Source organism: Emericellopsis atlantica (genome assembly GCF_019669845.1).
Source record: "Emericellopsis atlantica unplaced genomic scaffold F5Z01scaffold_7, whole genome shotgun sequence".
NCBI classification, from domain to species: domain Eukaryota; kingdom Fungi; phylum Ascomycota; class Sordariomycetes; order Hypocreales; family Bionectriaceae; genus Emericellopsis; species Emericellopsis atlantica.
In genome coordinates this window covers 78,496-103,593 of record NW_025764709.1, presented here as the reverse complement: position 1 = coordinate 103,593, position 25,098 = coordinate 78,496, and the positions used below count along the sequence as shown (strand labels likewise).

The window sequence follows — 25,098 nt, the reverse complement described above, 5'->3', positions numbered from 1 at the left end:
ACTGCAGGCAGGGACGGCGGTAATTTCCGAGTGGTAAGGGGTCGATTCCTTCGACGCTGTCAGGTCCATACAACAAGCTCAGCTGTGGCACGCCCAGCCGAGGAAATTATGCACTATAAGAGCTGACGACCTAAAAGGGCCGGAGCTCGGCAGCCTGCCGACCGTGGGAGGGGCCAAGAAATACACTGAACCCTGCCAGGGGTCGAATCTGACAGGACAAACTGGCTCACGATCTACCGTATTCGGCTGCTACCGAGAAGCAGCGCCAACTGCGTGTAAGTGGCATGGCTAGAGAAGATGTATGAAATCAAAGTTCATAAAATCATATACACGTATGTTTAGAGAGCCTCGTTGATCGCCCAAGTACTGGTTACAACCATCTTCTCAGCCTTGACGTCCAAAACGGTATCAAGGCCGGATCACAACGCTCCTCTGCAGTCTCGACTCAAAAAACAGAAAGATGTGGCCCAACAGGAATATTGACAGGGGCCGAATGAAGAGGGTGGTTACCTTGGGATGCTTAGTATGGCCGAGTGCCAAGGGTTTCGGGTCGTCTGATTACATGCCATTGTCGCATGGCTCGCAAAGCCTCCCAGGAACCTTCAGGTTGATGGTCTTCTCTGGCTGATAACGAGGCATAAAATTTTACTATAAAGTTATTCTTGATGCCTCGCCTTAAGGGGCATCTTGACTACTAAGACCACGGCCTTCTCCTTTCTCCTTGCACCCCGACTTGACTGCCCATCTCCAGCCCACTTGCACCCTGTCTTCCTCACCATGGTCAATATTCCCCTCTCTTCTGTCATTGTGGTGGCCATGCTCACCCCCGGAGCCTTGTCTAACCTGATGATCAACAATTGGTGCGGAGCCGGTGTCAGCATGGTCAAGTCCAAGTATGGCAACTGTGACCATGGTCCCGACGGCCGTTGCATCAGGGACGGCGGAGTTCCATGGTATATACCCCCAGGATCTGGTCAGTCCATCCTCAGCCACGCCTGGGACGGCGAAACGGTCAGCCTGAAGCTGTCCAAGGACGGTAGCCCCCCCGGTGTACTCCAGTTCGAGTACTCGCAGACCTTTGGCGAGTGGGGAGGTATCTGGTGGGATCTGAGCGACCTCGACGGGAGCGGCAATGGTCTGGTCGGTACCCCTTTCCGGAACGACAATGTGGGCGTTACGCCGACGGGCAGCGGCTCTGGTCAGGGGACGTGCGTCAAGATCCGCTGTGGTGCTGGCAGCGTCTGCCTCGACAGCTACCAGCATCCAGACGACCCCAACACCAAGTACTGTCCTCTCGACACGGGCGACATGTGGCTTGATCTGTGCATGCCGCCGGATCTGTTCTACCAGCAGAGTCTGGTGGTTCTGGATGAGAAGGACAAGAAGAACTTGACGGATACCAAGCCGCCGCCGAGTTTGGAATATCGGGTCAGGCCAGGCAGTGATCATGCCCGTCGGGGTGGCGGTCACAGGATGTATTTTGAGTCTTAGATGCGTCCAAGGGTACAGTTCGCACACTTTTTAGCTTGGAACTTGGATGTATTCTCTCATATACTTTGAGACAGACTCCCGGTCCCATCCTTGAAGTCGCAGTCCAAGAAACATGCACTGAAGCACCAGCTGTGCAAAATGACCAGCGTGAAACCGAAAAACACAAAATGCCTAGTCGATTGGCTCGAGGATATACCTATTGATCTCCTCTCCTCACATTTGCTACTCCATGGCATGAGTGCGCGCCTCTCTTCATTCTTGGGGGGGCTCCAAGTGATCATGATAGTGATTCGCCGGCTTCTCAGGAGCGACACACTACATTCAATGTAGTGTGGGATATCTAGAGGAGCAAGCGCCACGCTAGATAGAACATGGACATGGGCCTGTCCCCTGAACTGACACAACATCAAGATGTCCATCTTCCCTTGCGTTTTCTCTCTTCTTTCAAGCCCACTTTCCTGCACGCCTTGTCGTTTGGCGGAAAGTGATGTGCTCCCAGACTCTGGGCTCATCATCATCGCCGAGTCCTGGGCAGCCAATACTGGTTCGCGGACATGCCCAGCTACCGGAAGTCACCGACGGTTGGACATGAATAATTGCGCCATCGGCAGTTCATTCACGAGACTGCAAGGGACCTTTGACTCGCAATCTAACTAGGTGTGTCAAAGGGCCCAGACGGTAGTTCCTCGTCATCTTTGCCAGTCTTGATGATTTCTGCCAATGCCGTACTTCAGCTCGTCGCGGCTGTGTGGTTGGTGAACACTGCCGAGGCTCTCACCAGTTAGCACTCGAGCTCATTTCCGTGAGATGGCGTGTCAGTTGGAGCAGATTCCCTAGGGGATGTCCTTTTTCTCCTGCTCTCTGATGTAATCTGGCAGTGTGTGTGTCTTGCCTACCCTGGTCCCATGCCGAGGCGGCTTGTCAAGCACAGAGCTGCTTGCTCTAGCTTGCAGTCGAAAGGTCCGATCGAGGGCAGGCTCTATCATTGTCAATGTGCACGAAGAGCCGAAGACGGGAGCAGAGTGCTCGTCTCCGAGAGCCTGGAATTGGCGTGGACCAGGGATCGTAATGCCTGATTCATAAGGACAGATAGACTCGTCAAGGCCGTGGACTATGATTACCTACTAGGACCGACTCGGATCCGCGACTCCGTGTACCTAGTCGTGAAGGCGCAAAAAGCCGCAGATTCAAACCAGCCTAGTCGAGCCGTCTTCTGACTTATCAGTATGCCAGCGTTCCGGGACCAATCAGTGGCCGTACAGCTCCCATGGATCTATGGAGAATGATGACGAAATGGCATCGCGGGCGGCGCTCGAGAACTTTTCTGTCTTGGACACTTTTGAGTTTGGACGCGGATGTGGGTATCGTTGACATCAACCACTTTTCCACGACCCGTCCCCGGTCTCCATTCGATCCATGCCTGCCAGTCAAGTCGTCCATGATGCAGGTGGATTACTTCGTCTCCCACGAGCCGGCAGTCTAGCGCCGTCTCTTCCTCGTGGCGTTAGCGGACCTAACGCGAACAGACGCTGACCTCCCTCCGCGACTCCGATGGCGAGGCAGATGCAATGACGCCAGCGCTCGATGATGTGGACGGCTGGCGGCCTGCGAGGCGGGAGGGAGATATAAGTGTCAATGGTGGCCCATCGTTCAGTCTACTGGTCTCCATCACTTCACAAACCGGTTCGAATAGTCTACCAAAACATCTAATCATCATCATCCACCACCACCATGGCCGAAAACACCAACTACGAGTTCAAGGGATGGGTCGGCGAGGACCCCTCGGCGGCCGAGGGCAAGATGCAGTGGAAGACCTTTGAGCCCAAGCCCTGGGAGGAGACAGACGTCGATATCAAGATCACACACTCTGGCATCTGCGGCTCAGACATCCACACCATCAGCTCCGGATGGGTACGCCTCTCTCTCCTCCTCTCTGACAGACGCGACCACGACTAACACAGACAGGGCCCCGCTGACTACCCGTGCGTCGTCGGCCACGAGATTGTCGGCGTCGCCGTTCGCGTCGGGTCCCAGGCTGAGGGCGGCATCAAGGTAGGCGACGTCGTCGGCGTCGGCGCGCAGAACGACTCGTGCCTGGGCCGCGACGGACCCTGCGACGCCTGCGCCAACGGCTCCGAGCAGTACTGCAACAGCAACGTCGGCACCTACAACTCCAAGCACCGCAACGGCGGCAAGTCCATGGGCGGCTACGCCCTCTACCACCGCTGCCCCTCGCACTTTGTCATCAAGATCCCCGACGGCCTCGCACCCGAGAGCGCCGCCCCCATGCTCTGCGGCGGCGTCACCGTGTACTCCCCCCTCAAGCACTTTGGCTGTGGGCCCGGCAAGAAGGTTGGCGTCGTCGGCGTCGGTGGTCTCGGTCACTTTGCCGTCCTCTTCGCCAAGGCCCTCGGCGCCGACGAGGTCGTGGGTATCTCGCGCAAGGCCGACAAGAAGGACGACGCTCTCGCCCTCGGCTGCGACGACTACATTGCCACCGCGGAAGACAAGGATTGGGAGACCAAGAACAAGAGCCGCTTCGACCTCATCATCTCCACCGTCTCCTCCCCCAAGGTCCCCTTCAAGGAGTACATTGACATGCTCCGCATGGACGGCACCATGGTCCAGGTGGGCGCCCCCGAGGAGGCCCTGCCTCTGCACGCCTTCTCCCTCATCCCCAAGCGCAAGCGTCTCGCCGGCTCCATGATTGGCAGCCCCTCGGACATTCGCGCCATGTTCCAGCTCGCCGCCGACAAGAACGTCAAGCCCTGGGTCGAGAAGCGGCCCATGAGCGAGGCCAACCAGGCCATCATCGACTTCAACGCCGGCAAGCCGCGCTTCCGCTACGTTCTCGTCAACTAAGGGGGGCAGGGAACAGAAGAGAAATGTAGTACATACTTGCATATAGATGAGTCAATGAGAGATGAATGTTCATAGAGAAAATTGCTCCTGTCCTGCTGCATCGGCACTCACTCACGTTATCAAGTTGGCCAGCTTCATCTTCCGCCTCGACGCCTCCACCGCAATGTCCTCAAACACCTTCTCCATCTTCCGCAGCTCCTCGCTTCGCAGCGCTGCTTCATCACCGCCTGCTCCGCCATCCACGTTTGCCCTGCTCTCGGGTGCCTTTGTCTGTTGTCCCTCTTTCTCCTCCGACTTCTCTGCTCCCTCATCCTTATCCCGTTGTTGTTGGTCCAGCACCATCTGACGGTTGCACCATGATTCCACACACTCACGAAACACGGCAATGACACGCCAGCCAGGCCGGCGGAAGAATTTTGGCCGCAGCAGCCCGTCGATATGGTTGAGGACATAGTCCCTCTTGGCCGGGTTCATCCGCCGCTCCTGGTGCAGCAGCTGCAGCGCCTCGGCGAAGCGCCAGCGGAGGTTGGTGCGGGTCATCGGGTCGTCCGGGTGCTCCCAGCTGAAGGAGCGGATGATGTTGTACACGTCCGACGATACCTTGTCCCGGTTGTCTGGGTCCCGATTCCGCGAGATCATCGTTGGTGCGCCGGGCCACATCTTGATCGGTTAGGTGACATGGGAGGAGAGACCGAGAGGAACGGCGCGTCCCGTCGCCTCTCTTTATACAGCCGCTGCGATTCGTGACGGTATGCCGGATGGTCCCTCCCCCCATCACAGGAGGAGGGCCGCAGACGGTGCCAGTCAATCACCTGTGCCACGTAGGATCTGTGTAGCTACCACATGCAGCCCGGGCCAGCATATGATGGAGGCAGAACGCGCCGACATCGCCCTGGTTTGTAGAGGAGCAAATCAACGTGAAGAGGTATGCCCGCTGATAAACTGGATTTCTATTATCGTTGTCTTCCCCCCATCTGGTGCCGCCCTTGCGCATTCTGCGCTCTCTCCCATCATGGCCCCCTAACGTTAGGCACCGTTCCTCCGCCGCCCGCCTCTCGTGCTCTTCTCCACGTGCGCCTTGAGCACCTTGCGCGTCTCCACCAGACTTCGCTTCTGCTTGCTCTTGGCCTTGCCCAGCGTCATGAGGAAGTTCTTCTTGCGCGCCTTCTCCTTGTTGCTCGTGCTCTTGCCCGCCGCCTCCTTCTTCGACTTGTTGATGGCCTGCGTCGACTTGTGCTCGTTCCGGTCCGGACGGCCCTCCTTGGCCAGCGCCACACGCTCCTCCTTGGTCAGCTTCCGCAGCTTCGCCGGCGCCTCAATCTGCTCCGCCGTGAGGCCGTCGTCTTGGTGCCGACTCGCGTTCGCGTCGTCCTTCTTGCGGTTGCGGCCCATGGCTCTGTCGATCGCGGCCGCCGCCCGGAGCTCCTGGAGCTTGGCAAGATCGGCGGGCGTGAGGATCGTCGTCGTGGCCAGCTTGGACAGCCGCTGCTCCTCGGCCTTGTCCTCTTCCTTTTGATCGCCATTCTCTTGATCATCGACATCCTTCTCTCCAGCTTTGCGCTTCTTGGGCACAGGCGCCTCTTCCTCGTCATCGCTCACATTGATCCAGCCACCCGAGTCACTGCTGTCGTCCGAGTCGACCTCCCACCCGTCATCTTCGCTGGCCACATCCTCCTCGTCACTGGCCGCGTCCTCGGGCAAGCCCCTCTCGACTCGTTTCCGCTTCTTCTCCTCCTCCTTCCACTTCTCCAAGAGGTCGAGACCTTCAATCTCGCCCGTGTCCTCATGACCAAATTTCCGGATGAGCAGTGACCCGTCCTTGAGACCAATGGTGGCATCCTTGCCACGGTCCTTCTTCTTCAGCAGCTCCGGGTCCACCTCACGGAACAGCGACAGCAGACCCTTGGCCGCCATCATCACACCCTTGTCCTTGCTCTTGCGGTACTGTATCAGATCTTGGAGCAGTGTCTCAGTCATGGCCAGTGGTTGTCGCGCGCAGATCTCGCGGATCGAGTTGAGACCCGCCGCGGCCACCTCGTTCGCGGCCGCTTCCGACACGAACTCGTTGGCAATCTTCTGGATCAGCGGCTCGAGCGCGTCGGGCGGTACGAGGTTGTGTGTGCCCTGCGCCAGCGACGCCAGGAACGATGTGACGGACTGCTGCCTCGGCGTGAGGAACTTGATGAACCACGAGTACAGCGCCACCACGGTCAGCTTGTGCAGGCCGATCAGGCGGGTCACCAGCTGCAGGACCAGCAGTTTGGTGTCAAGGCTGAGCTTGTTCTTGGTGCTTTGCAGATGTCTCGAGAACAGCTCCTCGGCAAAGGTCTGGGGGTCGTGCAGCAGGTGGAGCGCGGAGAAGTTGAGGGGATGCGGCTTGTGCTTCTTCTGCTCCTGCTTGTGGAGCTTGTCGACGGCCTTGCTATACTGCTTCTTTTGCTTCCTGCTCTTCTTGTTGATCGTCATCTGATGCTTGATCTTGGACAGGTCGACGTCGTCGTCGCTCTCCTCGTCCTCGAGCTCCTCGCGCTCCTTGTCGCCGCCGAGGAAGAAGCGGACGCCGCCGACGACCACCTTTTCGTTCTCGGACAGACACGCCTCCTTCATCACATCCACGGGCTTGGCGTCTGTCCAGATCTGGCGCTTCCATAGCTCACGCGTCAGTTTGATGGCCCAGATGGCACGCGGTGACGACCGGTCCGCGGTCACGAGGTTGTAGAGGACGGTCTGGATCGTGCGGTTGAGGGGGTGGTTGATGGAGCGCGCGTTGGAGTTGCGCATGTCGTTGAGGATCTTGGAGAAGAGCTGTGCACGGAAGGTCTTGCTCGGCGAGGAGACGAGGATGGGGAAGAGGCAGGTGAGGACGTTAGCTGTGTCGATGATCTCCTTGCGTCGCAGGATGATCAGGCTCCCCACCAGCTTCTCCCGCAGCTCAGAGCCCAGGACGGCGTGGTGTAGCGAGAGCATCGTCTTCAGATCATCGGGAAAGGTAGCCGTCGCCTCGGGGTAGCAGTCGGCAACGTGCGCAATCAGGTTGACCAGGTTCTCGAAGTGCTCCGTCGCTTCGGCCGTCGCCGTGGTCGGCGCGACGAGAAAGATCTCGCGCTGTGACTCGTACTGGTCCCATTGTCGTCGAAAGTCGTCCACGTACGACTTGGGATCGCGACGGATCTTGTTCTGCAGACTCGGGCTGCAAAAGTGTCAGTGGTGAGCCGTTCAGGGGAGCGGTGTTTCGTCGTCGCAAGACTTACAAATCCGCATCAATCTTTTCGAGCGCCGCAACCTTGCGCTTCGGCATGCTGGGCAAGAGGTGAAATGGAATTGTACGACTTCTGGAGAGCCGTGAATGGGGATGTTGATGGCGGGGAGCGCAATGGGAAGGAAGCACCCAGGTGGTGGAGGTTGGGATTTTTTTAGCGGGGCTGATAAGATACGGCAATCGATAGTGCCGTGGGATTCTCCCATTCCCTTCTCGAAATTCGAGTTCCGGTTCCCTCTTGAAGGCTGAAGCTCACCCTAGACCATTGGTCATGGGTAATTGATTGCAACGGACGCAGCAGCGTTGATGATAACTGATAAACGGAAATATGGAGGATTTGAGAGCCACCCCTCCAGACCACTGAAAACAGCGATCGCGGATCATATTTCCTCAATGAATATGATACGTTTATTACGGCGATGGACCCTATTTGCTAGCATGATAGCCGGCAGACATGGTGCTATCAATGGTGGTTTATGGACAGAGCAAGACAAGGCGGATTGATGTGATGAACAGGACCCTGGACAACCCACAGTGGACGAGATCCGCCTTCTAAGCACGTCAACCAATCAGAGAACCAAGAACCCGACCCTGCGAATGACGGCCATCCAACATCGATACGGAACCCTCTCTCGTCAGCAGCTTCAGCTCCAATTCAACGACTTGCGCATGATGCTTCCCAGTGCCATCTCGACGCCCGAGCTCTCACCCCACTCGCCAGGATGACTCGGGCGATATCGTTGCTCTCAACACATGCACATTGCAGCCTGTGCCTGAACCGCTTTCAGTCACCAGCATCGCAGCAACTCAAGCGAACATGGCCGAAGCAGCTGGTCCAACGATGACCAAGGCCAGAGTCGGGCGCTCGGGCCCAAAAGTCAAGTCTGGATGTCGCACATGCAAGTCTGTCCACGCCAACACAAAGGACCACAAACCGCGTCCACTGACCAGTACCACAGGATCCGCCGGGTGAAATGCGACGAAGGCCGCCCTGCGTGCCGGAAGTGCGTCTCAACGGGCAGAAAATGCGATGGCTACGGTATCTGGGGCGGTGGGAGCAGCACCCACACCCACCACACGGATGGTCGCCTGGCCCTGAAGCGTAACCCGTTCCCCCTCTTTGTCGACGCCCCCGGCGAGGATGAGCACTGCTGCTTCGAGTGGTTCCGTTCGCGCACCGCCAAGAAGCTCCCGGGGCCCTTTGAACCTGTTTTCTGGGAGACCGTCGTCCTGGGCGCTAGCTTTGAGGAGCCTGCCGTGCTTCACGCGGTCCTGGCTCTTGGTTTGGCCCACAAGAAGGAGAGCCTCGAAGGGGACTGCCAGGACGTCGCAATGGACGCCCCGGACGAGGAAGAGCAGTTCATCCTGCGCCACTATAGCGAGTCCATCCGTCAGCTTGCGCCGCATTTTGTCAACAAGAGCAGGTCGTCGATACGCGTCGCGCTCATCGCATGCATGGTCTTTGTCTGTCTCGAGTTCATCCGTGGCAGGTATCGGACGGGCAACGAGCACTTGAATAATGGTATGCGACTCTTGGGGCAGCTCGCAGGGCAAGGAAGCACCATTGACCTGAAGGCGTCTCGTGACCCGGTCGACACCTGGCTCCTGGAGACTTTTGCCAAACTCAACCTGCAGTCCAACCTGTTGGGTCAGGGCACCCGCTTCCTCTATCAAGCCCGGCAAGGTCTCGATATGTATCCTCTACCCGTATTGTTCAAGACGATGGGCGATGCAAGGAAACGCCTGGACTGGCTGCAACATGAGATTGGACAAATGGCTGGCGAGCGGGAACATTGCTCAGCGGCCAGCCCCCAGCCTCTCCAAGTCATGTCATGTAGACAGCAGCTTCTTGTGACCCAGCTCATAGCTTGGAAACGTGTCTGCGATGTGTCCAGGTCGACCTTGTTGGCCTCCATGGGACCAATCGGTCGCATCATGTACACCATTTTGCACCTGTACTATCACATGGCATTCATCATGGCCAGCACCTGTCTGGCTGACACTGAGGATGTTTACGATCAGCACACAGAAGATTTTCTGGAGATTGTCAACGAAGCAATTGCGTTGCACCAGTGCATCGCGTCAGACGGTCTGGGCGCCTCCCCCTTTGCGCATAGACCAGATGTAGCCCCTTTTACCTCGGACAAGGGCTGGATACCGCCTTTGTACTTTACAGCAATCAAGTGTCGCGCTCACCGGGTCAGGCTGCATGCTGTTCGCTTGCTCAGCACTATACCAAGCAAAGAGGGGATTTGGGATGCCAAATTGGCGGCCACGATAGGGGCTGAGGTCATGCGGCTTGAAGAACAGGGCCTGGATCCAAATTTGAAGAACAAGGACAACTTTGCGCCTCATTCGGCGCCCTCTGCTGATGAAGCCAGGAGCTGCTTTGCCCCGTGCGAGTCGAGGTTGAGGCATGTGCAGGTCACGCTGCCCAACGGTCGTCACGACAAGACCGCCATCAGATGCATCCCTGTAACCCGCTATGCGGTAAACGATGCTATCTTGCGAGAATACGATCCCGTTCAGAACGTATGGCAAGATGCTCCGGAGTCTGTCAATGTCCCCATCGGGTAGCCGGCGTCGCATTTGCTGGCACTCTATTGGTTCGGTCCGGCCCGGGGATCCAGGGAATACTGCGAGGTGTAAGACGCTTTATACGCTGGATATCCACTCGTTACGCAAATGGGAGCTTCAGATTTGCGAAGTACACCTCCATTTGTGGAATAGATCATACTAAGCAGCGGTATTTCGGTCCGCAACGGGCTCTCAGGTGATGATGCCGCGTCTCTCAAGGGCCTATAAGGAGGAGGCTCAGCCCTGGATACACAAGCGTCGGGGTTTGTCACAATAGGACCAGTCACCTACAATCTCACCATGTCTATTACATTCGACCCTTCCGTCGACATTCCTGCCCTCAATGGCAACGTCATTCTCATCACAGGCGCCAACGCTGGCCTCGGCAAGCAGGCTGCAATGGACCTAGCGAAGCACAGCCCAGCTCTCATCATCATGACCTCGCGCGACGAGTCCCGTGGACAGGATGCTCTAGAGCAAGTGAAAGCTGCTGCGAAAGAGGGTACGAAAGTATCCTTGGTGCTCCTCGATCTGGCAAGCTTCGCATCCATCAAGCAAGCTGCCCAAACTGTCATGTCACAGACAGACAGGCTGGATGTTCTGAACCTGAATGCCGGCATTCTAGGGGCGCCTGCTGGCCTAACAGAAGAAGGCTATGAAATTACCATGGGCGTGAACCACATCGGCCATGCCCTTTTCCTCAAGCTTCTTGCACCCTTGCTTGAAGCGACCAGCAAGTCCACCGGGACACCCTCTCGAGTCCTGAGCATCAGCTCCGTCGGGTGGAAATATCTCGAGCAGCCGACCATCAATTTCGACGCGCTCAATACGCCCGACGCCGGCCTCGCAAGTATGCAGCGCTACATGCAGAGCAAACTGGCCAACGTCTTGTACGCCCGCGAATTCGCCAAGCGCCATCCCTCCGTCAAGACTGTGTCCCTGCACCCTGGAGAGGTGGACACCGAACTGTACTCGCGCGAGCCTGGCGACGACTTTGTCGTGTACCTGCAGAAAGAAGTGGCGCCGAAGCGCGTGGTACCAGTGAACGAGGGAGTCAAGCACGAGCTGTGGGCCATGACTGTGGCGGACGAGGAGCTTGACAATGGGGCTTACTACGAACCTATTGGCATAAAGGGACGCCTGGAGAAGGGGGCGGCGGACAATGAGCTCGCTTCCAAGCTCTGGGACTGGACGGACAAGGAGCTCGAGGGGCATGGTGTATAATCATCGTCAGCTTTGCGGGGATTTGTCACAGATTCATGCTATTCTGCGAGGCTTGACGGCAGGCCAGTGACGCTGAACTTTGCCATATAAGTAGCTTGTTTGTTCAGACAATTGATTCCTATTCTTAAACTGCACTTGGGCTTTGACGTGTTCTTTGTCACTTTGTCCTCATCATAGCAGAATGTGCAAACAAAAGATCTCAGAGCCGTGCCTCAAAGCCAAAAGGATGCCTCAGAACACTGGAAGCTACCAGTTCACGAACAACAATTGACAGAGAATGGCAGATGTATGGGCTAACTTCTTGACTATGAATCATTCGAGACTTAAATTGTTACATGACGAAGATTATCTCCCACGGATCTCTTGACATCACCAAGCCATTACACCGTAGACAGGCCTATTACCATGCCCAAACGATCAACGTCAGAGGAGCCATACTACCTCTCCGAGCCACCGTCCGTTCCATCCAGAGGCTGGCGCTGGCAGTGTAAATGCAGCGCCACCTACGCCTTTGGCATCACCCTCTACTGCCTGCAGTGCGGGAGACCCTACCGCGGCCGGCCTGCCAGGAAGATGCGAGCTTCCGCAACACAATTTGACTATGTCGCATGGGCAAGGCGCAACAAATGGCGTCGTCTCCAAGCTATCCAGGCCATTGAGCCTGGCGTGGTACACCCAGAGATGGAGACGTACAGCATCAGCGCCCGCATCGGTGGCAGGACGTCAAGTCCTCCGCCCCTACGACGTGTGCTGGAGGCTGCTGAGCAGGCTCGACTGCGCAATCTTGCTAGAGGCTCGCATCACTGCGAACAGGACTGCGATTACCCCAGTCAATGCAGTGTGCTAGCTGCGGAACACGCCCAGGAAGCAAAAAAACGCGAAAGCGAGAGGACTTGCGCCGCATACCCAAGTCCTGATAGCAGCGACTAGTCCAGAGGTTAAGAAGCTACCGGATCACTGAGAATGCGTCTTTCTTCAACTGCCTTGTTCGTTAGACAAAAGATAAGGAAGGAAACAGAATGCAAGCCACAACCATTCGCATTACTATACTTTGCATCATACTTGAACTTGAACATGGATTACCACGTGACCAGGAGTGTCGGTCGACACAAATCCAGATGTCCCCGCGGTGGATGACGCCCGCGCAAAATCTCCCTGCGGTCACTCGTTGCTCGCAACTCCCATCCCATCTGGCAAGGAATACCTCGTCTTCACAGCCGTCCCACACAAGTAACAGAACCAAAACGCGCGCCCCTTTCAACCCTTACAATAATCAAAGCAAATCGAGAAAAGCAAAAGTGCCTCGATTATTCCTCGTTGAGCTTCGCCTTCTTCTTCTGCTCGACCTTGAGTAGTAGCGCACGGTTGATGTGTGGCAGGACACCACCGTGGGCGATGGTGGCGCGGATGAGGGTATCGAGTTCTTCGTCGCCGCGAATAGCCAGCTGGAGGTGGCGAGGCGTGATACGCTTGACCTTGAGATCCTTGGCGGCATTCTAGGAGCACACGTGTTAGCGCTTGAAAGAAGGGGAGGTGGGCCGTGAACGCCCTCCGGAACGACTTACGCCTGCCAACTCGAGAACCTCAGCTGTCAGGTACTCCAGAACGGCGGTAACGTAGACAGCAGCCTTGGCGCCAACGCGCATTTTGCTCTGGGTGTTCTGCTTGAGGAAACGCTTGACACGACCGCAGGGGAACTAGACGTCCATGTTAGTGGGACTGGTACAGTCTGGCGCGTGAGATGTGCCCAAGGATGGGTCGCCCTCGCCCCGACACTTGGGGTGGGATAGGGAGCGAGTTGGCGCGTCATTGAGCACCGTGTGCCAGAGTGTGAACGCCGCGCTGTCCACTTGATGGACCCCACCCCGCGCTCGCCAAAGGACAACCGTCGCCGCCGAGGCCTGCGTTAGGTGACTCAGAGCGAGGACGCGAGACTCGAGTTTTTCCCGTCGCTGTCCTCCACGTCGACATTATCGAAGCGGGCGGGACGCAAGGCCTGTGATCGGGGACGTGGTGCCGGCAGCAAATAGGTCGACCTGACTCACCTGCAAACCAGCGCGCTGGGAATGGCTCATCTGCTTCTTGGAACCCTCGGCCCCGGTCTTGCCACCAGAGCTCTTGCCGCCCGAGGACTTGCCCTTACCGCCAGGCATGTTGATGAATTCGTCGAGGATGGAGTGGGGAAAAATTCGGGTTGATCGACTCGTTACGTGATCTACGGCGCGACGCAGATGATAAACGCGATAAATCTGTTGGAGCGCGAGGAGTTGGTGGTTTTCGAGTTCGCGTCGTGCAGATACTGTGTGGTGATGTTGGTGGCGGGTTGGGTGTTTTGTTTGCGATGCAATGGAATGGGAGAAAAGCCTTCCAAAGTTGCGCTGGGCAGGCTGGGCTGGGCTGCACCTCCAGCAGGCAGGGCCCTCAGGCAGTTGCAGCAACCCGGAACGGTCGCCTGATTTGTTGTTGTTTGCTGGAATCGCGCTAGTTCCGCATTCGAGCTAGCGTATTCTGACGTTGAACCTGCGCGTTAGACGTGTCCATCATATGATTAGGTAAGCTCCCCTCGTTGTGTGACGAAGGCAGGTATCAGAAGGTCCAGAGTGACGAAGGGCATCATGGCAGTGCACCAGTCCATCTCTCTCAGACTTCTGAAAGACTCTGATGGACTGTACTGAGATAGACTCAGTCAGTAAATGCAATCTGCCAAGCTCAAGACTTCTTGCGCCAGGACCATACTGACCTGACTATCGCCACCTCAACCGGGTGGACGCATCAGACTGTGCAAGGGATGCTGTGCAACGAAATTGAGAGAGAAAAAAAGATTGAGGCATGTCCTTTTGCATGCTTCTGCTGCAATGCCATGACTTGGGAACTTCATTCAGACTCTGGCGTGGTTGACTTGCTGCGACCATATCATCGTGTCGTCTGAGTTTGAGGTCCCTCTGCAACACAATTTACCATCACGTCACGTGCGCTTCAGCCACTGCCCATCGTCAAGCCACAGATGAAGGCCCTCGGTGATGCACGGCGCCAGACCACCGTCAACAACAGCTCCCAAGGACGGACATGATGACTTCGCTAATCACGCAGATATGTTGGTGGGCTCTGCATCACAGCCCTTTGCTCTTTCTCTTCCGCTTACTTTGTTGTCACTCACGCACGTTCGCTCATTGTGAGCACACTTTCGCGATGGATGGCCAGAACAGCACGTTCGCTCCTCGAGCAGTCTCCGACAAGATCTACGCAATGTCCTCGAAGGAACAATGGAAGGCCACCACACTTTCGTGCTCTATAGCCCGTTTCCCTTTGCGCGAGATTCCTTGTCCGGCCTTGCTATTGTGAGCAACAAAAACTGGTCGCTTCAGCTTGGAACCGGCGAAAAAGTCCGTCCTTGTTCGCAGTGTCGGTCTTTGTTGAGATGGCTGTCCAAGAGAGATGGACGTCTGCCGTCCGTGTTCTATAAGAAACGCGGCTGCTGGCTCGATTGCGCGCTCTTGGACTTCAATACCGTCCTCGCAATACCTGTGGCTAATTCAACTAGACCGACTGTACCATTTTGTGATATTGCACAGTACGTTGCATCTGAAATGGCAACCACAAACATACCCACTCGACGCCAAACACCAGCCCTCCGTGGACGTGTGTACGGAAATGGACTTGGTCATTTCCATGATCTGCAGGAGAATCTCGCTGATGATCCTGAGCAGCTGCCACAATTCCTTCCGCGCACTCAATGGCCCCAAGATCACGACGCCGGGGGCCTGTATCGTCATGAGAACCGTTTCCACAAGCGTCGAATCCATTGGTGGCCACGCGCAAATCACCCTATTAACGATGAAGGAGCCGCCATTCGTGACAAGGTGCGACGCGCATATCCCCAACTAAAGCCCATGCCTCCCTTTCAAAATGAGAGGACCCGAGACCCCAATGATCCTCGCAACGACAACTTGCACAAATATGAGGATTCCGTGTGGTTAGACCACGTCGCCATCCTACATGGCATCCTCATGTACACTATTGGCGATCGACGGCGTCCTCATTACCTGGACAACGCGGAGATTCACCAGCTCCTCACCACCATTTCATACGGCATGCATCAGAGCATGGCTTGGCTTGAGGCCTGGTCAATCTCTGGCCATCCTGCCCCCCGCACAATCAAGCATGAGTCTCGGGCCAGCCATCATTTCGTAAAGCAATGGGTGCCCGCGTTTGACATGGAGATGTATGAGGGCGCGTTCTCGTTTGGCTCCACGGAACCTGGCTGGGAGCATCAGATGCGTACCCGCATCCACGGAAACCGCTACATTGTGGTTCCCATCTGTCAGTTTGAGATGCACTGGATGATGACCATCTTCGACCGCAAGGCTGGACATTTGTACATCTTTGACGCTGTCAAAGCAGATCGAGAGACTCGTGTCGAGGCTGCCGTGCATAGATGGGCTCAGTTTTGGGATCGTCTGGGATTTCCCTACCACTTTCAGTACTTTGCGCCCGCCGTCAGCGTTCAGGCTGGCTCCTGGGAGTGCGGTTTGATTGGTATTCATTGGGTGACCAACACCTTGCGGCACCGCGTAGGTGGAACGGAGTACCGTGCTGACGATGACACTATCGCTGTCAAGGACTTTAATCTTCGCGACCACGACCATGCGAATTACCCCCTGGAGACGGCCTCCATCCCAGTTCATGACTGGGTCCCTACCGATGTGGCTGTGCTCGATGCCCTGCCACCTGGCACGGGGCTGTCTCTCGCCAAGTCCGTGGAGTGGATTTGTCTATATTGGAAGATTATCTGTGCAAATGAGCTTGGCATTTGGGAGGCCAGGAGGGTACTGGAGCCGCATGCCACTTCGAGCCCAGTCCCGCGAAGTGTGACCGCCAATCCCCTCGAACGATCCGACTCCGTCGTTCCTCCAATGCCCAAGAAGGCTAGTCACAAGAGAGACAGGCTGTGTGCAAAGCTGAGCAAGTTGATCACTGGCTTCGGTGGTAAAACTTTTGCCCATCCTCCAACTGCCGCTGCGCTTGCCATGGTCAACGCCAAACATTGGGAAACATGCGTTAGTAGCAATGCCTTCCCGCTGGAGGCAGGTATGGTCACGACGTACACCATGTGCGGCGTCAATGAACAAGGGGCCCTTGAGATTCGGCATATACTTGACGTCGAAGTCGACGAAGAGAGTTCGCAAATCTCCACGCCCACTCTGTCTGCGGCATTCTCCAACTGGGTAGCCAAGGTGGCGCAGGACAACCCTGCCGCTGTGGACGCTCAAGTCCATCGGGGCCAAGGGGATAGATTCCCTCCCGCGAGAACGTGCAAGCGCACGCGTGATCACGGTGATGCCGCTGGAGTTGATAGTTCAAGCGCACACCGGCCTGCCAAGCGGCCTTGCCGAAAAACTGTCAAAGCCTAAAGGCCGTTGGCTAAGTTCAGGGAGTGAACGCTCAAGAAGTCTTGGGTGGTTGAGTATAGGTAGCTTCGTGGTGCCTCGGGTCAAGTGCCAACGATATGACACCAAGGTGAGTAAGTTGTGGTCATGGATGGGGAATCAGTGTTTCATGATTCTACTACTCTTGTATTAATCTACGTTACAAATCTAATATTTTACCGTTTCCCGCCTTTTCCTGTTTTCACACTGATACTGTTGTCACGCTTGTTGTTGGATGGAATTCCACGCCCTCTGCGCATTCCATGCGCATTCCTGGCTGGCCTGAGCCACATCACTGTGACACAAGGACCAGATCAGACATTGTTCCGACTGCCTTTATTCGATCATCCGCTGACACAAAATCGCACATAATACCTAACTTACCTCTGGCGGCCACATCATGTCGCCTCACAACCGAACTGGTGTGATCGCGCCGCCCACCGCTCTCCTCGAGCCACTAGCCATACCTTTCTCTGCAAGAAACCAGTCGACCGTCCTATCAAGGCCCTCCTCGAGCTCGACTTTCGGGGCCCAGCCCAGCACCCTCTTTGCCAATCCAATATCAGGTTGTCGCTGCGTCGGGTCATCTTCCCGCTGCGGCAGAAACGTCACGTCGACGCAGTTTGCTTGTCCCATTTTCTCCGCGACCACTCGGGCGACCATGTCCGCAATCAGACCAATTGGCATCTCGACGTCACTACCAATGTTCACCGGGGAGTCGTGGTCGCTGTTCATGAGTCGATGCAAGCCCTCGACACAGTCCGAGGCGTACTGAAAACACCTCGTGGCATTCCCGTCACCATACACAACGATCGACTGGCCCTCCATAGCAGAAGCGATGAAGTTGGGCACGGCCCTTCCGTCGTGGAGCTGCATCTGCGGTCCGTACGCGTTGAATATTCGCGCAATACGAACTTGGAGTCCGTGCTTGTGATGGTAAGCGTAAGCCAAAGACTCCGCGATGCGTTTCCCTTCGTCGTAGCATGATCGTGGCCCGAAGCAGTTCACGTTGCCTCGATACTGCTCTGACTGAGGGCTTGTCAACGGATCTCCGTACGTTTCTACACGTGACTCAGTAAAATGGCCTTGTTACGACGTCTTTGCTTCTGGTAACTACCTGATGTGCTTGCGATGAGCACGCGAGCGCCACGTTTGACGCCTAGATCGAAGATGTTCTTGGTGCCCTGGAAGCAGGTCTCCAATATCTCCACAGGACTCTCCTCGAAGCGATCCGGGCTTGCTGGGCAGGCTAGGTGGTAGATTTGCTCGATGTGCCCGACATCTGGCAGTCGTTCTCTAATGTCGCAACTTTTCCATTGTTAGTCCTGGAACTTTTCCCATTCATGGAACATCATCGACGACAGTCGACTTACTGTTTGAATGTGAAGCTGGGATGCTTCTCGAAGTAACGGACATTTTTCGCCGAACCCGTCCACAGGTTATCGAATACGATGACTTCCTTGCCCTCGTCTAGCAGCAGCTTGACGAGGTGGTGTCCGAGAAATCCTGCACCCTATATGCACACTTTTGTCAACTCTAGCGGATGGCTCGTGTCTGGTGGTGATACTAACCCCGGTCACGAGAACAGCCATTATACTTGGTAACTAGTCCAAAGTGATGCCAGACAGGTATACATTGTTCTCTCTTTCGCAAATGCGTCTCCCACGGCATTGTTATATAGCGTCAGGTCCGTCTGAGCCCCCTCAACGGTTCTGCATTCCAGATCCCCGACAGACATCCCCTGGTGCCGTCATCAGCTCTGAATCAGACTCACATCCATCATTTACGGTTTAAGCTGATCCTATCCTGGCAGCGATCGCCGCGCCTGGCTTTGCTAGCTCTGAGCTGAGTTGATAATGCCGAGCCCACACAGCTGCCATGATCTGCGCCAAGACCTGCCATCGCGCCATGTCTAACATCTTCATCGCCTGTATAGGCACGGCGCAAACGAATAGGTTTATGGTCTCGAGTATTTCTAGGTCTTCAATATGACGCTATGTTATTTCGAGATGGTAAAGTATCGCAACTGTATAGTGCGATTGCAGATGATTGAAAGGCCAAGGCTTTGCAAACACTGTAGGGACATGCAAGTCTCGTAGGGCAAGAGGGCTCTCTGTGAGTCCTATGTCATTGTCTCACGCAGGCCTTGGACAGAAGTCTTTGAAGGTCTTGGATTATGGGCAGCATGTGGCTCGGACGTCCCTACAAGGGAGCACGATTGGCCCCTGACTGCAGATGGGATATGCAGCTTGCTTCTTCTGACCTTGACCGCATTTCGAACATCGGCTCGGGACTTGCCGATGCTTTTTGAAGGTCCAATCTACGACGCTTGTACAATTAGCAAACAAGCGTTTTCTGCTGTGCTGTTGACGATCTAATCATTGTGCGAACGTTGTCGGTTCTACGCACTTTGCAGTCTTCAAGACCAGCAGCGCGAAATGTGGCCCGCCTTTGCTAGAAAAATCTTAACGACTAGTGTTCGTCACTATGACTATATCTTGTTTGCTTCTCAAAGCCATTAGGCTGATCCAGCATCTCTAAACCATCACACGAGACTGGTCAACATCGCCGGGGATGAGTTTAGGGTAGGTAGTAACCGCATCGCACAGTGGCATGAGATGGCATAAGTACTCCTACGTTAGTAACAGCTCAATACCACATCTCGGGTGGGGGGAAATTAGCGTGACTGACAATCTCGCTTCGCGTAGTCAATAGACGAATGTTTGAATGTCAGTCTAGGTCTTTTGACTTGTGAGTCTGTGACCACGTGCAGATAGCATCGAGCCGTCTTGCAAGTTGCAACCCCCCACCCCTGTGCGGCTACCGTGACCTTCGACGCCTCGAGACATGCGCCACGTGGTGCTAATCTGATGACTGGACTAGGTTCCATTCAGCTGAGACTGGTTGAGGTCGACTCCGTGTCTTTTGGCGAAGCGAGTGGTCAAGTGTTCATCCCAAGTTCCCAACCGTTATCGCGGGCAGAGAATCGTCGGTGCACACGATCAACGGTCGATCAGGGGCTTACCGTGACGCATTGCCCCGGCGACGATCCCAAGGTTTGTGACTACCGTGGTGCTAGCTGATTACAGCAGACTAACCCCTCCGCGGCCGGGCCGTCGCCGGCCGCGACTGGCGTTGGGACGATGGAGGACACCAGTTGACTAGCGGGAGGAACTGCCGCAGCAAACACGGACACGGTGATACCATGGGATGAGCACTGTCGATTATTGTTAAAGATCATTGGTAGATTTTCAAAGCGGTAACCCGAAGCGACTGGAATGTGCAACGCTACCTTGCGATCTGCTGGAGAGCTGGAGCAGATCAGGCACCATTTCGCCACATGCGTTTGCTTGCCAGTAAGCGATTTGCTGTAACCGAGCATCAGAGTTCTGGACGTGATTGCGAGCGACGAACCCTTTTTACATATTCCAGGCAATGCGTGCATAATCATGGCCCGTGTAGGACCTCGGAACGTGGAATTCTTTTCCGTAGCACACCAGGTACCGTGGGACGCTCGCTGCACGCATGACGATGTCACCAGTTGACTTTGAGAGTTTCTTATTGTTTCAGCTCAAGACGCTGAAGTGATAATTAGGTGACGGAAGTTTTATTTCAAAACATTTGTGCGTAATTAACCCTGTGAGCATCTCAAGCACGTTAGACAGAGTCACGGCTGGAGATGCCAAAGGGTTCTCGTTCAATGTTCCATAATGCTGGTGTTTGCGTTGTGCGACACGTTCAGGAACAGGACAATGAGGGTACAAGCGCCGATGAAACTTATGAATTCCGCAAGCTCCTTTACGACATGCTCACGGAAGGCTCAGAGTATAATTAATTATTACCCATGTTTGCTCGCCGTAGGTAATATACTACGTAATGTGACGAAGCAGCAACGTGGACCGTGAGGCCCCTGAAGATGGAGGCCCATCAGGTACTCGGCGGTGCCCTCGGCACTGTGCAGAGCACTGAGAGCCCCCACTTCTCCTGCCCCTCGACCCCGAAAGTTCAAGGTGGTGAGGGCAGTCTCCTCTGGCGATCCAGCCCAGCAAGCTGCCTTCGGAGCCTTCGACGACAGACTGTGAAGAACTATCAGAAGCTCAGCGGAATCGATTGCTCGGATACTGGGCGGATTGTGCGTCGAACCGGGATCTGATGCATCGATATGCGACCGCATATGCAGGCTTGATCTCGCTGGATGATGTGCGGTTTCGCGTGTTTGATGGACCGTGCATTCAGGTGCACTCGCACACTGTCCCGTCATCCCGTTCATCAGCAGCAAGTTGAGATCCACGGACAGTACCTTATTGCTTTACCGCACAGCTCGTCAGGTGAGCAACTTGCGCTCGTAATAAGAGTCGTCATCCGCGCACGTCTGATGAGGCCCAATCATTTAATTATTGTCATCTGATTGAACCGATGGCTGGACGCTTTGCAGCGGACCAGTGCACACGTCTGGCGACTGGACAGTGGACAGGCGCTTTGGCCAGCCACTTGCAGCTGAACCCCTAATTCGCAACTTTTGGGTGGCACCTTATTTTGCATCCGGGCCTGACTGGCACCTGACTAAAGTCCAGCCCGGTGCGTGTCTCCCCTGTAGGCGGACCTGCCGCCCGGGGTCGTGGCAGGCGGATGCCACTGAAATCTGCGCCCAACTGAAAGTGCCCCCACCGTAATTAGTGCAGTCCCCTTTCCTTCCTGGACCCCCGAAGCCAATCACAGGGCCCGTCTCCAGTCGTCTCCTCCCCTCTCCTCGCCAGCCCAGCTCAAGTTTGGAGCTATACGTAGTATGATTTATCCCAGGCCTGGCTGGCTGGCAGGCAGTGGAGGAGGGCCCCAGCGCCTCAATTTTCCCAACGCCAGGCTTGTCCCGTCCAGTCCATCCCTTTCCTCATCGCTCGCCTGCCAGTCAGTCCCCTTCTCTTTTCTCTTCATCACGAACCGCTCCCCCATCCTCCTCCCTTCCGCCCACCCTCTCCTCAACCGACTCTCACGACACACGAGTCGGGTGCGACCTTTGCAGACGGACAGAACACGCAGAGGATTCCACGTGACGACGAACACCAGGGCTCTCCCCTCTCCCGCCCGTCCATCCACACCTACTAGATCCTGATACCCTTCCTGCTCCTCAAGGGGCTCGACCTGATTTGCCAGACTAGTCACCGCACCGCCACAGGCTTTGACATCTCCAACAACCGCAAGCCGTCCGCCAAAACAACCAGCCAACCAACCATTCGCACACCAGCAGCAACTTGGCCGTCGACGTGACCTGCCTCACCCGTGCCACTGCTGCCGTTGCCGCCCGCTTGCGACTGTGTCGTGACTTGATCGCAAGAGCTGGACTGCGTCTGGCATCTTGCAACGACTTTGAAGCTCTGGCTTTTGACTCACGCTTCCCACCATTCGACCACCGTACCGATCGCGCGACATTTGTGGAGTACACAGCTATATCGATTTAGTTTGACGCCGCGGTCTACACTTTGACTTTGAAGAAAAAGTTGGAGCACGGCTATACTGCTCTGCTCGTCACACAAGTACGATTTTGGATCATCGCTTGACGACTTAGCTACTACTACGTATTGCTCGGACGTCTCTGCGGCATCGTACACCGCTCCAGCTGTGGAAACTCTGCCACTGTCCATGTGGTGGACCGGCCCGAGCGACTCCATTTACCATTTTTGATCCGCCCGCGCGATATTCCTACGTACCCTCAAAGCCACCTCTTCCTCCAGCTATCTCGACCAACCGGCCACAAATCTCGTCCTGCAGCGATGGCACAACCACCTCAGGATCTCGGCTACCTCGACTACGGTACGCCTGCAAACCGTTCACCCGGCACGCGCCAGAACTTTGGCCCCTTTGCCGGCCACTCGCTATCTCGTCAGACACAGCGACCTTTTGAAGCGCCTTTGGGATCATCTGCCTTGTACGGCGCGCCCGACAGGAATGGCTCCTTCCACCGCGGTGGCATGGAGACGATGTCTGGCAACATCCCAAGCTATCTCCTCGATAGCCACAGCCCGCAACCGGGATGGAACTACAACGGTGGCGGCGTCGCGACCGTCAACGGCGCTGTGAATGGGCCTAGCAGACAGCGCAGCGTCAATCGACGGGCTGCTCTTCCCCAGGTGCGTCTTGTCATGCTCAAGCCCCTTTTTCTCTTGACCTTGCTGACCCAGATTGTAGACTTGGACAGATCAAAACATGGGACCCTCTGGCAACATGCAGGGCTTTCCCACTGGCCTGCCCAACAGCCCGATGATGAACAACGGCCTCAGAATCGACCATCTCAACTCGCACGCTTCGCAAAACGACCTCCGATCCTCCCCATCTGACCCCGAGTCGCTGATTCCGACGGCCATTGTGATCAAGAACATTCCCTTCGCCGTGCGAAAGGAGACTCTGGCCTCGATTATGCTCGAAATGCAACTGCCGCAGCCATATGCTTTCAACTATCACTTCGACAACGGTGTTTTCCGCGGTCTTGCATTTGCTAACTTCCAATCGGCCGAGGACACGCGGGCGGTGATTGAGGCCCTGAATGGCATGGATGTGCACGGTCGGAAGCTGCGCGTGGAATACAAGAAGATGTTGCCCGAAGCGGAGCGTGAGCGCATCGAGCGCGAGAAGAGGGAAAGACGTGGTCAACTCGAGGAGCAACACCGCGCTCCCATGCTGCACCAACAGAGCTCGATCCAGTCGTTGGGCGCGCTGTCACAGAGCCAAGGGCGAGCGGGATCGCACATTGGCAGGCCTTCCTCTCGTCGCGACATTAGCGGCCCCAACCAGGTGGGCGATGTGGACCTCAACGACCCCCAGACCCTCGATTTCTACACCGAGCTGGCCATGTTCAAGCGGGATGAGACACGCGAGGTGCTCGTCTTCCCCACGGGCATGGCCCCCGAGCACCGCCGCTCGATCCACATCCTTGCACACCACATGGGTCTCGAGCATCAGTCCATGGGCGAAGCAGACTCCCGTCAGCTTACGGTGCTGAAGCGTCAGCCTTCGCCCACGATCAATGCTCCCATGGCAGCCAACCCTCTCGACATCCACAAACGTGGTCTCAGCCGCGCGGCCACGTTCGACTTTGCCGCCGACCGCGAGCACCGGGGCGCCAGCAACAACTATTCTCACATGATGGGCCGCCAGAACCCGACGTTGGAAATACCTGACAGCCCAGACGCCACGGCCATCCCCAACAACCTACGTGCGGCCAAGAGTTTCGCTGATCTCAGGTCGTTCACGCCAAGCCCTTCGCAGGCCTCTTCCAGCTACTTGGCTCCGGGCGCCAGCCTTGGAGGTGGCTCAGCCCGCTTCGGTGACTACATGAGCGCTGGTGGTCACCCTGGCCACGCAGGAACCCCCAGTGGTCGGGAGAATGGCAATTCGTTGATTGGCGGTCTCAACAGCCTCAACCTCGGAGGCTTTGACGGAAACAGCCTCCAAGCCCAGGCACGGAACACAGCCGGTGCTATTGGTAGCCAGCGCCCTGGCGCAAGCGGAACCAACAACGCGAAGAATGCCCCCGACAGGCAGCCACGCAACCCCGAGTGGGAGAATTCGGCAGGCTTTGGAGCTCGTCGAGCCAACGGCCACATGGCTCGCGGTAGCGGTATGTGTCACTTTGACTTGCCTGTTTGCAGATTGACTAACTCGTTTCTAGATTCGTCCGACAGCGGCGCCCGCATCGGTGCTACTTCAACCGGCTCGTCGAGGTACCACTAGGCACCACGTTGCACACGCCTTGATTTCCTTTTTTTTGTGCCATTTGACGCATTCTTGCATCTGTACAATTGTTTATGGCGACCGCATGCAAGGCTCACGGGCCGCTCATCTCGCCAGCGGAGAGGCGCCACGCTCTGCCTGCGGTCAGGCCCTTGTTTGACGACGATGACGACGCTACATGGATGAGATGAAGGGCCTGAGGAGAGCGCGGACCGCGTTCTCGTCGGCCTGGGGTAGAGAGACATCTGCCCGAATACCCCTTATTTGGAGAAGAAGTATGGGACAAAGCAATTTTTTGAAACGCCATATCCTTTGACGATGAACGACGCTTTCACGACCTTACGTCTAGACAACAGCGACACCGGCTATACTACTTGTATCCCACACCTGTGGCGGCCAGGAGGGGGCAAAACAACACACCGCGTCTGACCAGGACGACGACGACAGATTACCGTCTTGCCATCTTTGTTAATAGCGGCAACGCGGGATGGCTATGGATTGGGGCAGCGGCCCGACAGCGGATGGATCGCATTG

At 56.1% G+C, this 25,098-nt stretch overlaps 9 protein-coding genes across 9 annotated transcripts; 6 read left to right on the top strand and 3 right to left on the bottom strand.

Moving 5' to 3' along the window:
- Window positions 1-777: 777 nt before the first annotated feature.
- On the top strand, window positions 778-1,491 carry F5Z01DRAFT_634529 (uncharacterized protein; the record flags this gene model as incomplete). Its single annotated transcript, XM_046262068.1, has 1 exon — window positions 778-1,491. The coding sequence occupies one exon, from the start codon at window positions 778-780 to the stop codon at window positions 1,489-1,491; it is 714 nt and encodes a 237-aa protein (XP_046120124.1).
- A 1,586-nt stretch (window positions 1,492-3,077) lies between these two features.
- On the top strand, window positions 3,078-4,409 carry F5Z01DRAFT_497827 (putative zinc-binding alcohol dehydrogenase). The gene is made up of 2 exons (XM_046260263.1): window positions 3,078-3,402; window positions 3,457-4,409. The coding sequence occupies exons 1-2, from the start codon at window positions 3,223-3,225 to the stop codon at window positions 4,351-4,353; spliced, it is 1,077 nt and encodes a 358-aa protein (XP_046120123.1). The 5' UTR covers window positions 3,078-3,222; the 3' UTR covers window positions 4,354-4,409.
- A 787-nt stretch (window positions 4,410-5,196) lies between these two features.
- Window positions 5,197-7,829, bottom strand: F5Z01DRAFT_497605 (SDA1-domain-containing protein). Its single transcript, XM_046260262.1, has 2 exons — window positions 7,605-7,829; window positions 5,197-7,543 (listed from the first exon to the last, which is right to left on the bottom strand). The coding sequence occupies exons 1-2, from the start codon at window positions 7,649-7,651 to the stop codon at window positions 5,380-5,382; spliced, it is 2,211 nt and encodes a 736-aa protein (XP_046120122.1). The 5' UTR covers window positions 7,652-7,829; the 3' UTR covers window positions 5,197-5,379.
- A 407-nt stretch (window positions 7,830-8,236) lies between these two features.
- Window positions 8,237-10,339, top strand: F5Z01DRAFT_497552 (uncharacterized protein). Its single transcript, XM_046260260.1, has 2 exons — window positions 8,237-8,515; window positions 8,572-10,339. Exons 1-2 carry the CDS (start codon window positions 8,430-8,432, stop codon window positions 10,187-10,189), a joined length of 1,704 nt encoding a protein of 567 aa, XP_046120121.1. The 5' UTR covers window positions 8,237-8,429; the 3' UTR covers window positions 10,190-10,339.
- Window positions 10,340-11,597, top strand: F5Z01DRAFT_497553 (uncharacterized protein). The gene has a single exon (XM_046260261.1). The coding sequence runs from the start codon at window positions 10,490-10,492 to the stop codon at window positions 11,411-11,413; it is 924 nt and encodes a 307-aa protein (XP_046120120.1). The 5' UTR covers window positions 10,340-10,489; the 3' UTR covers window positions 11,414-11,597.
- Window positions 11,598-12,747: 1,150 nt separating this feature from the next.
- Window positions 12,748-13,560, bottom strand: F5Z01DRAFT_609379 (histone-fold-containing protein; the record flags this gene model as incomplete). The annotated part of the gene is made up of 3 exons (XM_046260776.1): window positions 12,748-12,909; window positions 12,979-13,110; window positions 13,459-13,560. Coding segments are annotated over 3 exons (396 nt in total), but the record flags the coding sequence as incomplete, so codon positions are not given.
- Window positions 13,561-14,347: 787 nt separating this feature from the next.
- F5Z01DRAFT_649436 (uncharacterized protein) lies at window positions 14,348-16,977 on the top strand. The gene has a single exon (XM_046263092.1). The coding sequence runs from the start codon at window positions 14,677-14,679 to the stop codon at window positions 16,822-16,824; it is 2,148 nt and encodes a 715-aa protein (XP_046120118.1). The 5' UTR covers window positions 14,348-14,676; the 3' UTR covers window positions 16,825-16,977.
- F5Z01DRAFT_649433 (uncharacterized protein) lies at window positions 16,978-18,645 on the bottom strand. The gene is made up of 4 exons (XM_046263091.1): window positions 18,411-18,645; window positions 18,213-18,352; window positions 17,957-18,147; window positions 16,978-17,900 (listed from the first exon to the last, which is right to left on the bottom strand). Exons 1-4 carry the CDS (start codon window positions 18,429-18,431, stop codon window positions 17,248-17,250), a joined length of 1,005 nt encoding a protein of 334 aa, XP_046120117.1. The 5' UTR covers window positions 18,432-18,645; the 3' UTR covers window positions 16,978-17,247.
- A 3,553-nt stretch (window positions 18,646-22,198) lies between these two features.
- Window positions 22,199-24,611, top strand: F5Z01DRAFT_497370 (uncharacterized protein). Its single transcript, XM_046260259.1, has 3 exons — window positions 22,199-22,964; window positions 23,023-24,451; window positions 24,503-24,611. Exons 1-3 carry the CDS (start codon window positions 22,608-22,610, stop codon window positions 24,562-24,564), a joined length of 1,848 nt encoding a protein of 615 aa, XP_046120116.1. The 5' UTR covers window positions 22,199-22,607; the 3' UTR covers window positions 24,565-24,611.
- The last annotated feature ends 487 nt before the right edge of the window (window positions 24,612-25,098 follow it).